We start from the raw sequence: 17,891 nt of genomic DNA on the forward strand, positions 1-17,891 counted from the left end.
CCAGAAGTCAAGATAGCAGTGAGACATAAAGCCCAGGAAAGGGCACCTCCTCTTGCTCACCAGCTCTCTTTAGTCAAGGACCAGATCAAAAGCTGTAACATGCGATCACTTTCAGAAATGTTTTAAACTTAGAAATTAAATCAAGATGCAGGAAACTTTATTTTTATTAATTTCTAGTCAAAAAAGTATGAAAAGTGCATCCTGATTTTTTTGTTTTAACAAGTAGCTATTGAAGTGTTAAACCGTATTTTTCTGTGTGAAGTTCCCCGTGTTACAGAATTAATACAGGAATAACAACTCAGGCTGAAGCAGTATCTTAGGAGGCCATGTGATAAAGTATGGCAAATGCCACAGGACTCATTCTGTGCTAGCTCTCACATGGATCTGCAATGGGCAAGACAATGGGAAATACAGGCAACTTGGGGGAAACCAGAATTAAAGTACATCTCAATCTCAGAACAGAGATATCACACGTGGCAAGACTGAGTTCTCCAAGTGCAGCACATTCCCTTCCCCAGTTTATATCTGCAAATGGTGGGCTGCACTGTTTATTTTCTGCTGCCTACACAATGCATCAGATCTGCCTACCAGGAACACGTTACTATCTGCAGGACTGTTCCCCTGAGACACGTATACTCCCGTGCACTCCAGAACCGGCAAAGACCACACAGTATCACGTTGTATTCCAGCTCTCTGCAGGGGTATCCTATGCCACGTCTCTCTTGCATATAAAGATACACCACTTCTGAGACCAATGCAATCGTCACAGATGGTGATCAGTTACAAACAGGATGCATCCATCCTGCTGCACTTCACTGAAGAAACCAGCAGCAAACAGTTCCTTCCTCATCTCCACTGCTCACTTCTGTGCACTCAGAAATGCAGATCTTTACACTGCTGTCTCTGTCCCCACAGCTGACAGGATGGCAAGAAAAAAATTGAAGCTACAGGGCAACAGGTTCAATACAGGGCAATATGCTGGGCAGCGTATACAATCTCTTTTTACAAAGGTTAAGATTCACTTACAACCAGAGAGGTCCTGGTTTTTCCTATACAGATGAGACTTCCAGTTCCCTGATGAGGAAATGAAGTGATGTGACATTAAGCAGCTCATGAATTTCTTCAATTAATGCATTCTGCACAACGGAGACTTCCAGGGAATTATCTGCAACCACAGCAGTGCCTCATTCTCACTGCCGTGTCCCTGAGAATGAGTCACTTCAATTCCCATATTCTTGCTGCAGGCAGAGAGCTAAGGACTATTCCCTGTCTTCATTAGTCAGGCAAATGGTTGGAATCAAACGCTGAAACTACTTGCACGAAACTTTAATTAGGGTTACCTTATTTTCTGCATGTATTTGAGCATAGTTACCGTCAGCTCTTCACTCTTCATGTTGATTAGGGCTTATGCTACAGGAGGTAACACTGGCATCCCACCACCTTCAGGGAACAACTGAAGAGTGTGCCATACAACCACATAGAGGATGGCAAAGAGAATAAAAAACAGTACCAAGGCAGTCTGAACCACAGGAGGCTTGCAAGCAGCACATCTCCAACGCTGAGCTACGTTACAAATAACTGCAAAACTATCCTGGCACAGGACACTATGTTGTGGGAGGAAAGGGGACAGCAAAGGCTGAAGAAGCCAACATTGGTAGATGACTCTGGGACCCTGATGTACAACAAAGCTCAGCACCATTCCATAGTGAGATCCAGGGCCAACACTCTCATTTCTGAACGTGTCAGCCCTTTCCAGCAAGTCATGGGGAAGCAGAAGGTGGAAGAAGACAGTTTCAAGATAGGGTGGTAAGGCATACTGCCTATGAAGTGTCTTGAAGGTCAGCTACACCTGCAACAGGGCTCTCCTCAGCCACCAAACTCTTTATTGCAATATTACGCCAATTTAAAAGACAGTTTATCATTATTAAACTGGTGTGGGGGACATAGTGGTGTGACTGTGGCTGGTTTTACACATTTAAGGATACTGTAATTTTCATTTAGAAAAAAATTGGCAGAAGAGACACAAAATCTGTGTTACAAGCGCTTTCAAATTTGAGAAAGCCTATGCTGAATACAGCTAGTATTCCGTATGTGCTTCATGTGATCTGCAAACTAGAGACACAGGAATTTTAGGCCAGGAGAGTGTCATTGACTAATGGGGATTCTCCCTTCCCTCTGGAGCATAGGTTTATGGAGGAATAAGATCATGTTCTCCAGGCAAGTTTATATGAAATGATTCATCTCTAGCCAGCTGCAGTCAAGACATCTGCTTGTTTTCATTTCACTACAGGGAGATTCGCGCCCCCCCCCCCCCCCCCCCCCCTTACCTCCAAAGGCAGCCAAGATTATATTCGATTGTAAAAAGAAAACTTCAACAATTTCAAAACTAAAACTTCAGAAGTCGGGCAAATTACACAGAGGCCACAGATATACCTCTCCCCCACCTAAAGCACCCCTAAGGAACATGAAGTGAACACCAGGCTGAGGAAATCCTACTTAATCAACAGTCTATTGACTTTAACACCAAAACATCTCCTCTGTACCCTGTGGTTTACATGCAGATCTGCCCAAATACATGAAAGTATTTTTTTGTTGTTTTGAGAATCCCTCACACATTCCACATGGGATCATGCAGACGGTCCTCGTGTGGTCAAATAAAGTTTGTGAACCCATGCCTTTATAGCCTTTCCATATTAATCTGCACTCTGGGCATATATCCAATTAAAGCCTCATGTATAGATCACTAGGTTACTAACTGGCCTGCATACTTGGGGGAAGGGGAAATAACAAGCTCATGACTGCATAATTTAACACTGCCTGTGCTTTCACTTTTGCATGCACAATTTTTTTTAATCTAGTCTTACCATAAATAAAGAGTAATCAAGTTTTCTGAAGAGAAGCTCTGGTCCCTACGTGCTGGTACACACAGTAGCTAATGCTGAATGCACTTACATTAACACTAACTCCCGTGCAAAGACGACAAGGTCTTTTCACAAACATGTTACAAAAACAGGAAGCAAAGGGGAAAACTTCAGTGTTTGGAAACAGCAGAGCATTGTTTGTACAGGCTTTTCTTACAAATGCAAGAGGGAAAAAAATATGGGTAACATGAAATCCAAGCACAGCAAGAGTCTTAGATCAGACCTAAGGGTCTCAAGACAGCAGCTCTCAAAAGATCTCCAGGTACAGACTGTACAGGCAAGAAGATGCACAGGGTACAGGGTTTTTTTTTTCCCCCTCTTAGTTCTCCTAAGAAAATCTGACAAGTAAACATACAACATCCCAAACCCTTGACATTAAAGGTAGATAACATAAAACAGTGCTGCATCTTTATCTCAATTAAAACAGGTATGATAAATGAAGAGGCATTGGGAAACACATAAACGACCAAATTTACACATTTCCATTATTTTTAAACTGCATTTGAAAAGTAAGATACAATGGCATATGCCTTGCAGACTGTGGGCCACCCCAGAAGGCCATCTTCACCCCACATTGAGAAGCTGCACTATGGGCTACATCCCTTCAAGATGAGTCAAAAAGCTCCAGTCGCAATCATACGGCAGTCACTAACTCAGAGACTTCCCTTTTCGGCTGCAGCACACATATCTAATCTCTAACTTGAAGCTGCTTTGTTTATATTTTTTGTATCCTTACCTCCTTTCTTTCCCCTCCCCCTTCAAGTCCACTCGCGCCATGCTGTACTATCATAAATGCATACAGCCTACACCGTATATAGATAATGCGTGTAGTTAGTGCTGCCTTAATCCTGACTCACTCCAGGTTTAAAGCCATCCAACCTACACCAGTCCACAGGTTTAAACAATAAAGGATTAGCCCTGTATTTGGGCAGGCACCAAGGAGGGCTCAGCGCTTTCCCATGTCGTCTGTCTCCACGAGGGAGCAGCTTTATACACGGTCAACTCCCACGACAGATTTGATTTCAACAGATTTAAAGTACATTAGTCAACCCAAGTCACTGGGGACATTTGAAATAACTTACAATAAATCAGAGAACATTAATTTCAAGGGAGGCAGTGACATAGCACCAAAAGAGGCATTAAGTTAGTGTTAGGAGAGAAGCCGTTAGCAATATTTCTCAATGCCAGTAATTTTTTCACCATAAAGACGAGAGCAAGAAGACGTTACAGTCTTCAGGCAAATGCTGGGCTCCTTAAGCAAAGTGGTTACCTAGAAGGGGTATTTCAGTGTTTAATACCAAAGCGCATGTCTGGTCCTGTGCATTTAATTTAATTTCAAGCTCTCCCAGCTTTACTTCCTGTTTCATTCACAGCAATCACAAAAGATGAATTATCTAACCTTAGAAAACGTGTTTTCAGTCAGACGAGACATGTTGACTGTGTCCGTACTTTCACCTTCAGTTCCGTGCCAGCACAAGTTTTATGTTTTCTTCAATGTTCACATTATTTGGTTGCAAAGTAGATGGGATTTTCAGTGCCAGGAGTCCACTCATGACGTTTGCTCCTCTGAGAGAGGAGGAAGAGCCTGTTCTGTGCCTCTGGATGTCAGGCTATTTTTTAGTTAAAAATCTAAAAACATTCCTCAAAAGTCACTGCAATAGTAGTGACCAAAAAAAAAAACAACCAAACCACACCACAAAAAAACAAACCTGAATGATCTGAAAGGACCATGAACAGCTGAAAGAATAACTAAATAAAGTAATGACTAATGATTTGCACTTGCATAATATGTTTCATCAATGTTCCTTACTTCCATATAGCAGGAAAGAAAACTGGCTGCATTTCGTAACAAAAACAATCAGGAATAATACTTTGAGCCCTTACCACACAGTCGAAAATGCTTTTGCTTTGTAAGGAATATGTGAAAAAGTATCAGTATTCCCACACTGAAATAAGTTGGAGCTCATTTTCCAATTCCGTGATCATGCTACCATAACCTATTTACTAAAGGTAGAAGTTTACAGCAATTATTTTGTAGATTTTCTTCCCATTTAAACAATGACTGAACAACATCTGTAACATGACATTGTTTTCCCTTTCTCCAGACATCCAAATAAAACTTGCTGTTCTACACTATCATTGGATAAGGAACATGATTGCTTCCTTGAACATGAATCATCTTCCACAAGGAATCGACAGGTACTCAGAACTATGGGCATTTCACTACCGAGCAGTAAGGATACATCTCATTCAACACAGTCCAGCAGAGTAGACAGAAATCTCCTCTGCTGCAAACGTAAATGCTGTTCTTCAAAGTATCACTGGGCCTTTCACAGTTTTGGTCCCTTCCTTCCTTTCTCAGAGCCAAGATACTCGCTGAGTATCAGACAGCAGAACACCACAGCTACAGTCAGAGCACCCAAGGAAAGCACACACCCAGAGCTCTTCACCACTGATACCCAGTGCCCTGCCTGGCACTGTAACAGCCAGGGCAAAGAAATCTCTCATTGTGCAACTTTTCAAACTGCCAGGAATAACTCCACACTCAGATCTCCCCAACTAGAATAACTGCAGAGATGGTAAAAAAAAAAAACAAAACAAAACAAAAAAAAACCTGCAGAATTGCATTAGCTTACACCAATAGCTAACAGATCCACTATTTAAAAGTCCACATAAATTTCTATCTTCTTACAGCTTACATTGCAGTAGAGAGAAACGTAGTGCTTTGAGATGCCACCTCAATCATCTTCTTCTCAAGTGATTCCTAAATTTAAGAACTCAACATCAGAAAGTTTGTATAGTAAATCCAAGGTATGAGAAGGGAGAGAGAACTGCTGATCTTTTTTCAAAAACGGATCACAACACCATGCTTCTATAGTAACTTTGCAAACGCACTCACATCCTGAAAATTTCAGTGCAGTCAAGGTTTCCCTGACTTTCTACTTCTAAATTCAATCTTAACAGCCTCTAAAGCAAAAGCAAAGTGGTAGGTTGTCGGAAGTGACTATTAGGAGAATACACAAAGCATGCACGCTGCAGAAAGCGAGAGGCTTGAACTGATTGGCACCTGGTTCCCTGACAGAAATTTTCTTTGCAGGAAGATTGAAGGGTAGTAAGAAGAGCATGACACCCTGGGCCACATTCTGCTGTCAGTCACTCTCCCACACTTCCACTGATTTTTCGTTGAGATTTACAACCATTAAGAAAATGAATAGCCATCAAAATCAGGAGGGAAGATGCTGCCTGGCAGCCAAAGCAAAGAAACTTCATTCCCACTCCAACTCCTACCAGTCATTTATGATGAACATTAGGGCAAGGCACAACATGCTACTGATTCTTGGTGTTCAACCTAAGACACTCCAGAGTGAACCACAGATGTATACACCAACTGAGTAACTGACATGTCCAAAAATCTGATCCGTACTTACTTGTTTCTTTGTTTTCCCCATGTATAAAACACTAACCATAAAGCACTTCAAGAAGCTGAAGCACAGTGAAGTTGAAACCCAATGAGTTTTGTAGAATGGAGTCATTATACTATCATCCAAAAATCATTTTTTCTGATCATTTTAAAAGCCAAAAATACCACCTCTTTTTTTTTGTTCACAGAAGGTCAAAAAGACATTCATATTTATGGAAAAAAACATACACATCCTTAGTATGTTGATTAAAAAGTTGAATTCCACTTGGCAAGTTTCAGACACCTTTTTTTAAATGCAGTTTCTGCTTTACTATTAATAATGCCTATCCTTCAAAACGGTTAACAAAGTCATTCAGACTTCTTTTAGGTGCTTGCACAAACAAAGCAAAAACACAGCCGGCTCGCAATATGCACTACTTGTTTTACAGTAGCAAACAAAACACTTCATGGTACGATGGAAGCCCATTACAACAAGAACCAAACATGGTACGAGACACCCGTCGATCCCAAAAGCTTAGGTTCCAATAGCCAAAACAGACAAAGACTCAGAGGAAAGGGCCACTGTCACATAAAAAACAGCACAATCGCAGCTTTACCATTGAGAAATCCCTCTGTACTGTTGGGAAGACACACCATGGGTATCTTCAGGAGGTCTAAGAAAACAAAGGTTTTCTTTTCAAAATTATCCAAACTGTCTACCTGCACATGCAATTACTTAATTTTGCTGTTAGATGTTTGCTGTCTAGACATAAATAAAGAATGAGGCAACTTTTTTGTTTACAGAATTCTTGCCTTACCTTTGGGTTAACACGATCACAAACCTCATCCATAAAATATGCATAGACATCTATATACTTCAGAAATACATACAACGTATTTCTAAGAGAAAAAAATATTATTTCTTATTTCACTTGCAAACACAGTTTCTTTAGGCCTAGGAAAAATACTAGATAAAATAGAAATATAAAATAATGACATTTGGGAATGCATTTATGTATTCTCAAAAAAAGCCCTCTGATTTAGCTTAATCTCAGCTTTCATCAGGCAACATTTATTGTACCACATGTGGCATCTTTGTAAACAAAACCTTACAAAACCTAAATCCATTTCTGTACTTTAAGATTTGAATTTAAAATTTTTAAGAAGGAGAAAAAGATTTTATTTTATTCAGCATTTCTTTAAGCATTGGAAATCCAAGAAGCAAAAGCCCTTTAGTGACAGAGTTGCATGCATTCAACATCCTCATTCTTAGTATCATGAAGTTAGAAATCTGGAGTTTGAGAAGCATTGGATATTCATTTTTTATTCATCTTTTTTGAAGCCCTAGTTATTACTCTTCTCCTCAATGACAGTGACAGCCATTTTTCCTTTTAAATTTTTCATCCAATGAGAAAATCATGCAACCTCTTGGTCACAGGAACAAGAACTTTAGGGAAACTGCAAGATACTTTGAAAAGCGCAAGAGCTCTCACCCCTGAAACAAGCAGTAATCTTGACCAGAAAGGGAGAGCAACACTTCAAGGGCCCAGCACATGAAAGGCTTATCCCATTTTAAACCTCACACGTTGCCACTGCCTCCAAAGTGAAAATGGCTATGGATGTGTTTATCAAGCAAGACAACAGCAGAAGCAGCAGCACCATCTTCCTACGCTTCCAAGAAACTGGGGGCAGCTACCCCTATAGAGGATTCACCCTCACGCAAGCTTCAGCCAGGACCACACACCACAGCAGTATTCCAGCAAATTTCAAGACCAAATGGGGGAAAAGCGATCAATTTGCAGTGAGCAGCAGATTTTTTTTAATAAAGCTCTACTGTCTGGGGAAGAGAGGCAGGAGGGAGCTGGCGCATGCCGCGCAGAGCAGCAGCAGCGGGAGCTAGAAGGACCTTTCCAGGAATTCTGAATGAGAACGGCATGCACGCTGGTGCAGCCTGAATCAGGGGTGCTCAGCAAGCCAGACTGCACCTCCCAGCATCACGGACATCGGCTCACACTCCTCCCACAGCACCCTGACATTTCAGCTATGGGGATGCAAATTAAAAAAAAAAAACAAAAAAAAAACAAAAAAAAAAACCCAACAAACAAACAACAAAGACAAATGAACAAAATTGTCCTGTCAGTAATTACCTTTGCTGGTCCACCATGACTCTACCGAATAATGAAACATTACTACACCGTAGCAAATCACATGTGTTTTCCCCAGGCTTGCCAGATATGAAGGTGCAGAGGAAGCACTTGGTCCCATGGTCTGTCACATCTTGAAGGTGCTCGCTGCTGTCCTTGCCAGGGCTTTCAGCCCGCAGTGAGCAGTCCTCCCGAGTTTCTCTGTCCCTAGCCCAGAGTTTCCCCACAGACGAAAATAATGGCACAAACTCACTTTCCACCGGGACAGTGCTGCCTAAATGGTGGCGTAAAATGGGTGAAGCAGCGACAGCTTCTACACTGTTTCTGTCTAACAGGGAAATTTCCAGCAAGCCTCTCACTCATACAAGAGCCACTCCTAGCGCAGGCTGCCCAACGCCTCGAGATCTGCCGACCCAAGGAAGAAAAAGCGGGGCTCTGTTTTGAGGAGAGCTGTACAAACCTAAGAGTAGAGTCGGCCATCTCCCCCAACAAGCAGGCAACCTGAAAGCTGCACGGTGATCTTTCGCTGAACCTTTCTGGCTTTCTGAACAGCACATCCTGCCATTCACATTACAGGCAATGAATGGTAATCCCTCTCCTCAAATTACCCTACTGATTTCAACAGAGCGAGACCAAGAATGTACGTGACCAAGTGTACTTCCAGTTCAGATTTTAGTCATTGCAACTTGACGAGTTTCTTGGGCTCAATTAGTAACAGCACACATTTAGCAGATGTGCTCAAATCCAGAAAAAAACAGATGCCTTTTTTCCTAAATTTCTAAAAAAAAAAAAAAAAAAAAAGGCTTAAAAATATTTCAAAACATCCTGAAAACTCAGATTAAAGTAAAAGGAAATAGCCTTCACCATGAACTCATGCCCTGGACACCACAGTCTGTGACCTGGCATGTCACCTGCTTTTGTGTTTTTGCACTCCGTTGGCCCTGTCCCATCAGTCATGGGGCAGCCCAAGAGGCAAAGACAAGAAATTAAGTACTGGAAATGCCAGTACTGGTAACATCAAATGTCCACAAAACCTGCAACAAGACCCTCTCCTCCAAAACCAGAGAGTATTGTTAAATTCCCCTAATTTTTAAGCCTATGAAGTGAAGGCCTTTTAATTTAGCATCTGGTTCTGACTCCTTCATGTTCTCCTCCATGACCACAAGAGCTAAAACTTCACCCTCCACTGACGTGATCGGTTATAATGTATGCTTTTCAATTGTCTTCTCCTTTTCCTGGTGTTGCCCCTGCATTCTTAAATATTGTGCAAAACAGGAAAATTTTATGCAACGATTTAATAATACATTGTTTTTGGCAGCAATTCCAGCCTACCATGTTTCCCCCTCTCTTCTTCCTCAACAGCCTGGTGGACTATATGCTGAAACAGATCAGTTTGCTGAAACAGATCAGCTCCCTGATCCGGTTAAAAGACAATAGATCTGCAAAAGGTTAAAACAGAGAAATCATTCCCCAGCCAGTTCACACAGATTTTCTCAACCTGACCCTGCAGACTGTTAAGCGTGTACAAAAGACATATTGACGTGGTATGGCACAGATGCAGAAAAGAACGGCAGAGGCCAGCATTACTAAGCCAGCATTACTGCCAATGGCACTGCATCATCAGATGGTGTGAAAAAGTTATTTATTCGGTGCACACACATGCACAAGAGCTCTACATATATTGCACATGTTAGAGTATTAATCACCTTCAAACGCACGATTGTTTATGGAGTTAAGCACTACATACCTATAAACACATGCCGAGACAGAACAAACCTGATGCACCTAGCACTGCTCAAAACACTAACAAGCACGCCACAATCTACCCATGCAACCCACAACCTAATTAATTCTAAAGACTCCAAAAGGCTTGAATTATTTGAGGTAGCTCTTTTCATTCACAAATGCTATGTGGGGAGATGAGTAAAACCCCATTAGCCCAGTCATGCTTACTAACATAGAAGGAAATGAGAGAAGCCTTTTTGTTGTACCACGTTAAAACCCACCTGTTATTTAGGAACTTCAGAAGTACGAACAAATTCTATGCAATAAATGAAACAGCTGCAAAAAATCACTCCTCTCGCTATACTAAACCTACCACATTTTTCCTTCAAAAGCATCCCTCAGCATACACGGTTCCATCAATGATTTTGGTGGGACCGAGGCTTGAGCCCCTGTCCTCCCACTCTTGCTAACAGTGCAAACTTAAGCTTGCAAACTGGAACGTCGCTGCAGATGGGACTCTCAGCCTAGCCTTTCACCTCTGAAAAACTAAATGTCCTTTTGGTGTTTCACAGAATCATAGGATCATAAAATGGTTTGGGTCGGAAGGGAGCCTTCAGGATTATCTAGTCCGACCCACCTGCCGTGGGGTTCACTAGACCAGGTTGCACAAAGTCCCATCCAACTTGACCTTGAACACTTCCAACGATGGGGCATCCACAGCTTCTCCAGGCAGCACATCCTTTCCTAAGGAGAACCACACCCCAACTTCGATCTTCTAGCAGACTCTTCCCATCACTAGTTAAAATGTTCCACTACAAAAAAGAAATGATCTCACAGCTCCACAGAGGCCCAGCCCCATGAGGGACGGCTGAGCTCCTCCAGTCCCAGTTCTGTTGCAGGATCAGGTCCCCACTGAGGACCACAGGCAATTTACAAGTTTCCTCAGGGGGACTATTACCACCACGTAGTGGCTAGCACCATATCTTTACTCCCCAGCCAAAACGAAAAATGAAGCAAAAGTATTTCTGAGTATCCTTTTTATTTATGCTCCTAAACATGTAAAATTTACTGGCTGGGTGTTAACACTCATAGCCTTGAGAGCTCTCACTCTATCAATGAATATAGCTTCTGTTTTCATATTTTATATAAGCTCTATACCATATAAACACATACCTTAACACTACTGACTTATAAATACACTTTTTAACCACTGTAGGAACTATATATTCAAAGGTATGTTTGATAGGTACTAAACAGCTTTAAAGAAGTATCACTTTGGGTTTTCTTACACCGAGCTACTAGCTAATACAGCAATAAAATAGGTTTGTCACTACAGAGTAATATACCATTAAATCACCAAGTCTTCAGAAAAATTTGGGTTTCATTAATGCAGGCGCATGCCTGCCTTCAGTTCTGAAAGAGAATCTCAATTTCACCAGCACAGATGACATGGAGCAATTTGCTGTGAATTTGCAGAGTTCTGAATTATCAATGGGTTGTATGTAAATTATGAGAGTCAACGCTCTTTCTGATGTGCCTGAAGAAAACACCTGCTGGATGGAACAGGGTAAACCAGAATACACAAAAACATGTACACTCAAAACCCATACAGGTACCACTTCTTGTCAAATGACAACAATCATTTGCAACAGTAAACAACAAGAAATATTAAACAGTAACTGAACATTCCATTGTTATAATGGATCCAAAAAAAGATCTTAAATTGCTTTGTTATTTATGTGTTTATGCTTATTTATACACATAAAGATGGCAGGCCCACCGCACTAGTTTTAAGTCACATTCGCAGAGCTCCATCAATAGCACGGGCCTTGACGACAGCACTTGGTTTACTGAACAGACTGTTTATTTTACTTTTTTATTATTATTATAGCTAATACATAATCATTCTATTTGGAATTTGGATAATGCTACAATATTCCTTTTCCAGGAAAGCTTTAAGAAAATTCTTCTTATAAGACTGTTTTGAAATTTCTGAGCTCTGCATAATATTTCCCACTTGAGCTAATTGTTTTTCAAAGGAAATTTAATTTTTAAAAGTGTGTTTTTCTAACTAATGGGAACCTGTGCTAAAGTAAACAATGAGTCTGGCTTGATAGGAATTTTTGCTCTATCTTTACCAAAAGAAGGAAGGAAAGACATGTAATAGCATGCTGAAACACATGCAGTAGGTTAATTGTTGAATTTTCAAAAACAATCAGAAGACAATTTTCTACTCCGCTTCGCCTGTTTGAAATAGACCATCCTGCCCCTGCATCATTTCATATTAATTCAGTATATTCTTCTCTCTAGAAGAAAATATAAGTGCAGCTCCCTAATCCACTTATATTCTTGTTTCAAGTATTTTTCTGACTAGCTAGCTTTAAAAGTTTAAAAGACACTCAAACCTTACCAAGATTGTCACCAGCTCTGAACAGAACATCACATTACATTCAACTTACCTGCCAAGGCAAAACCAAGAAACGGGCATGAAAAGCTAAAGTTTCCACCTCCTTGAAGGATATTAATGAGTAACTTCACCGTTTCAGTTATATCTTCCCAGATGGGAATTAGAGGTCATCCCTAGCCAGCAAAAATGAATCACTTATTCTTTCCTTTTCTGTTGTGCATACGTATGTATCACAAGTCTTTCTTGCAACTCAGTACTCTAAAACTCATTGTCCTAAACATCTACTCCCAACTGGTGCAAGTAAAAGAATTAAAGAGAAAAGCAGGGCAAAGACATGAAAGGGACAAGGCAGAACAAGTTCAGTTATGACAGCTACCTTTCAACCACTGAAAACTAAATTTTAACATTTCTGCTGAAGATAGTCATAGGGTTATTCTTCACACACAACTAAGAATAAAAAAAATCACACAAGGAATATCAAATTGGATTTTATTTCTGTCTTTGTTTTTACTATCACTGCCCTTCAAGCTGTGCAAGGACAGATCTCACTGGAAAAAAAAAAATCAGTAAAGGCGCTACATTTGAGTTTGGTAGGTGTTTATAAAATAAACATTATTCCTCCCGCAGGGGAGAAAGTCAGATTCATCCCCAGGCAAGCTGTTGTCCGGCAAATCAAGTTTCTAAGTATCAAAATTTGCTACTCGGACTTTAGCGTTTACATTTAAAAAAAAAAAAGTTATAGATCTGCATTTACTTTCACCAAAAAAACCTTAGCTAGAATGAAAGCCTGGGAAAGATGCAAGTGAAACTGTAATGGTGAAACTGTACTATATTTAACCCATTCTTTGAGAAATGAGAAACACGAAGCAAACAATGGAAACAACATCAGTCAGATAAAAGTCCCAACACACCTACAGTTATGGGACTCTCCACACCACAAGCTAATATCTTTCCATTTGTTAACTGAGCGTATATACCAATTCAGAACACAATTGTTACTCATTTTCAATTAATGTAGACTTATTTTAATTGAAACAGTCACTTGCAACAATGTCAGAAAAAGCGCTTTGTAGAGAACATTATTTTTTTCCACCCTAAATTCTGCTAAAATAAGATGGCCAAACACTTTTTCCATTGCGTACTTGCATGGTGCTTCTGCTACAGGAAGCTATCTTGTCAGCACAGAACATGTAACTGCCTAATTAAACAACGGAAGTAGTTACCTCTCACAGAAAAAAATCTGTAGATAGGGTCTCATTGGCCAGAGTTATATGTGGGCACATACAGTGTCTACTTGTGGAAAAAAATGCAGATGGAATAATCCATACACAAACTAATGCTAACTCCTATATTGCAGGCCAGGCACTGACAAGTAAGAGCTTGTGGGGAGAAGACTTTAATTCAAATATATGTCTCAGGTGACAACAAAAAGGATAGAAAGTGCCTAGAATCAACAAATAACTTATCCACTGTACTTGAGGATATAATGTGCCAGATCTGGATTTAGCTGTCATTACAACTTTTGCTTTCAAATGCAAAACAATGTGATGTTGTTTTCCTGTTCAATTTTATTCATGTTATATAGAATGCAGTAAAACTCGTCATGCCAGAGGATTTGCAAAGGGATGATGTGAAGATTAATTACTGGCTGCTCATAAAGGACCCTGCCTGTGGAAAGTTCTATGTGTAAAAATGACCTTGTTATCAGAGTTGTTGAGTGCTTCCAATGCTCACTTTCAATGGACAGTATGGATATTTTTCTACAGTTTTGGAAAAACAAATTAGTTCCATCTAAATATCCACCTACAGTTTCAGGAGGTTTTGGCATTGTGCCTGTACCCCATTTCCATAGGCAGTGGGGGTTAAACTACCGCGGATCTTGCTTAAATCACACCTCTTCAGCTGGGGGGAAAAAAAAAAAAAGAAAAAATGAAAAAAAAAAAGTAACATCTAGATATTGTAAAGCCAATGTCTGGAAGACACCTGCTAATTGTACCCGTACATTCAGGCAACAAGCGAATACGGATCTTATCCTTGTGCCCTAATTACTCCCTGGAAACCAAAGACACTACTTGAAATAATAAAGCACAGATATTTCTGTGAACTTGGTATTTACTTGGTGAGTTCGCACTGGAAAAAAATGATAAGGCGGAAGACCAACCACGAAGAGCACTGCTTAACAAAATGGAGCCTGCAATGGTACGTACAATGTTTTAGTATCTTCTTGCTATTTATATACATGAAGTAATTAGGAATGAGAACACCTCAATGTTAATTAAAGCACGACCCCACAGGACTTCAGAAATTTTTTCAGAGATGGTTTCTTTGGCGACAGCTTTGCCAGCGAGCGGAGTTTGACGTCTCCTGTATAAATACAAGTTCATGCCTAGTATTGCCACATTGCAGTGATTAACATCTGAAGCATGATCATGCCTCTGTCTACCGGTATCCCTCTCGTCTGCTCAGAAATAATCAGCTACGGATACTGCCAGGAAAATGCCTCATCTCCACTGATACTCAACTTCCCCTCTACGCTGATGGTATCTTAATAAAATGAAGAACTGCAAAAGCTCCTTGTGGTCGTGTCTTTCAGGGGTTTCCTCCAGCAATGCTCGACTGAGTCTTCCTTCTCCCTTTACACAGTAGTTCTATCAAAGAAAGAAAAATATTCCCTTGGAAACATCCTCGGCAGCTCGGTGGAAAATGGTAAGCAGAGATGTCATTGTGGCACAAAAAAGAGCTCCGTGAGAATAGGCAGCTGGCCTACCTGAAGGTTAAAGTAGGTCCCACTGAAAACCTGCTTTGAATACTCCACAGCAGAGCGTGATGCAGGAGACGCATTTACACACACTAGGTCTCTGCGTACCAAAGTGTGAAAAAATCCAACCTCTGAGCACAGCACAGACTGGATGAAACCCATTGAAATACACCATTAACAGAAATTCACACAAAAGCCAATCCACTCTCTCATATCACGAGTGTCCTATAGGAAGGCCAGAACGAAGCCATTGAGAAAAATGAGACACTTGCATATAAATCAAAAAACCAACAGGATCGAAGTACTGAATGATTAAAAATCAGTGTAAAGCATGTTTTGCAAGCTGTGTTAATTGCTATTTCACAAAATTTGGATGTAGCCCCGTCACATATTATATGAATGTCGAAGTAATACCGGCCATGAAATTTTAAGCTGTACATGTAAACATAAATCATATTTTTAAAGGCTGTAGCCGTCTATTGTACATCTTTTGTACTGTTGATAGCACCACCTTGCCTTTTTCTCTTGCATCATTTTCCATCAGGAAGAAAACCCTGAAGGAATCTCCGTATTTTACGATCCCATTTGCCTGTGCCTGGGCAGGGAATGTGACCTGATCAGAGCCCCAAAAACAGGCCCAGACCAAAGCAGAGCAAAGACGGTGCAAAGCCCCAGCCTTCGCCCTCGGATTAAAAGCATCCTCCGCCTCCCTCACCTCCAACTTGGGCGGCCAGAGCTCTGCTGACTCTGGGTTCGGAGAGAAATGGCTCAGTGTGGCGATTCCACGTCAGTGTCATGATGAGGAGGGAGGAATGAGAAAATAAAATAATAATAGTAAAAAAAAAAAACATTTAAAAAAGGCACAAATGGCCAGCAAGAGGCAAAAGGCAGTAACAGTAACAGCAATAATAATGAAGACTAGACTCGCTCGGAAAAAAAACCTCACCGAAACTGCAGTACGAACACCGCCGGATTACAAAGGACACAGGGACCCCCGCAGGCACTCCGAACCCCTCCGGCCAGCCCCCGGCACACGGCGCCCCCGGGGGGCACGGCGCAGGGCCGGCCGCCGCACAAAGGCGCGGGCACCCCCCGCCGCCCCCCGATGCCCCGCGGGGCGGGGAAGCCCCCCGGGGCCGCGCCGTGGCTGCCCCCCGCGGCGGTGGCGGTGGGCCCGGCCGGGCTCTTACCGTGGCCGAGGCGACGCTGTTGTCCGCCAGGGTCAAGTGGTGCGGCTCCCACCGCCGCAGGAACTTGGAGGTGAGGATCTTGCTGAGAAACGTCCGGGGGTGCCGGATGACACACACCTGGATGTCCCCCTCCTGCAGCAGCTTGTACCTCATGCCGTTGCAGTGGAGCAGGGCTCTCCGGCACGGCGCGGCACCCATTTTATTCCCCTCGGGAGCGGACATCTCGCCCAGCAGCGGCTTGCTCTCCTCGGTCTGCCTGCGGTCGCTGCCCCCGCCGGAGCCGCCGGTGCGATCCATGGCAGCCCCGCGGGTCGGGGGTGGCGCTCGGCGGCGGCCGCCCGGGGGGACCGGTCTCTACGGGCGGTAGAGACGGGTAGAACCAATAAAATAAAAAATAATAATAATAAAAAATCCAACCCCACGCGGCGGATTAAAAAGAAAACGCGGGGGGGGGGGGGAGAGGGGGGTCGACAAAAAATCTGTCGGGGAAGATGGGGGAAGGGGCCGGAGCGCACCGGCGGGGAGCGGGGGGAAGGGGGAACGGGAAGCGATAAAAATCCTTATTCAAACTTCAGAATCCGCCCCCGGCGGGTCCCCCTCGCGGCTCTCAGAGCGCCGCGTCCATGCTCCCGGGCGGGCGCCGGCCGAGCGGAGGGTCGGCTCCCGGCGGGGGCGGCAGACAAAAGCCGGCGGCGGGGGCTCCTGGCGGCGGCGGGGGCTGCGGGGCGTCCGGCCGCGGCTCCTTCCTTCCCCCCGGGGCGTGTGCGCGACAGCCTGCGGCGGCGGGCGCGCGTGTGCATGTATGTGGGTGCGTGTGTGCGGCCGTGGGTGCGGGTGTGTGTGCGCGGCGGGGGCGGGGGGCGGGGGTGTGTGCGGGTGTGTGTGTGTGTCTGCGTGTGCGTGTGTGTCCACGCGCGCCGCCGCCGCCGCGGGAGGAGGCGGCGAGAGGAGCGAGCGCTGCCGACTGCCTCTCGCCGGAGCGGCCCCGGGCGCCGCCGATTGGCTCCGAGGGGGTCATGTGCCGCCCTCCCTGACGTCAATGGCCGCGGAGCCGCTGAGGGCAGCGGCGGCGGCGGCCGCGCGAGGTGCGCGGGAAGCGCTGCGCGCGCGGCCGCGGCGCCCCTCCCCTCCCCTTCTCCCCCTCCCCGCCTTCCCCCCCCGTCTCCGGCCGTGCCCCACCGCGCGGCCCCGCTGCCCCCGTTCCCCAGTTCCGCCGCCTTCAAGGGACGAGCGCCGGGGCTGGCGGGGGCCGGGGGCGGTGCCGCCGCCCGGGAAGGGCGGGAGGTGTGCAGGCACACCTGCGCACCCGGCCGCCGTCAGGGCCCTGCGCGCCGCGTACCCTCCGC

The 17,891-nt window shown here is 43.7% G+C and overlaps 1 protein-coding gene across 1 annotated transcript in view; it reads right to left on the reverse strand.

Moving 5' to 3' along the window:
- The window catches only part of LOC121097791 (c-Maf inducing protein), a 138,890-nt gene extending 121,536 nt beyond the window's left edge, over positions 1-17,354 (reverse strand). Inside the window, exon 1 of the mRNA XM_040615099.1 lies at positions 16,546-17,354. Coding sequence (XP_040471033.1) covers positions 16,546-16,842 — 297 coding nt within the window. The 5' untranslated portion in view covers positions 16,843-17,354. The remainder of the gene's footprint in view (positions 1-16,545) is intronic.
- Between the last annotated feature and the right edge of the window lie 537 nt (positions 17,355-17,891).

The sequence above is a fragment of the Falco naumanni genome, chromosome 15, assembly GCF_017639655.2.
Source record: "Falco naumanni isolate bFalNau1 chromosome 15, bFalNau1.pat, whole genome shotgun sequence".
In the NCBI taxonomy this organism is placed as follows: domain Eukaryota; kingdom Metazoa; phylum Chordata; class Aves; order Falconiformes; family Falconidae; genus Falco; species Falco naumanni.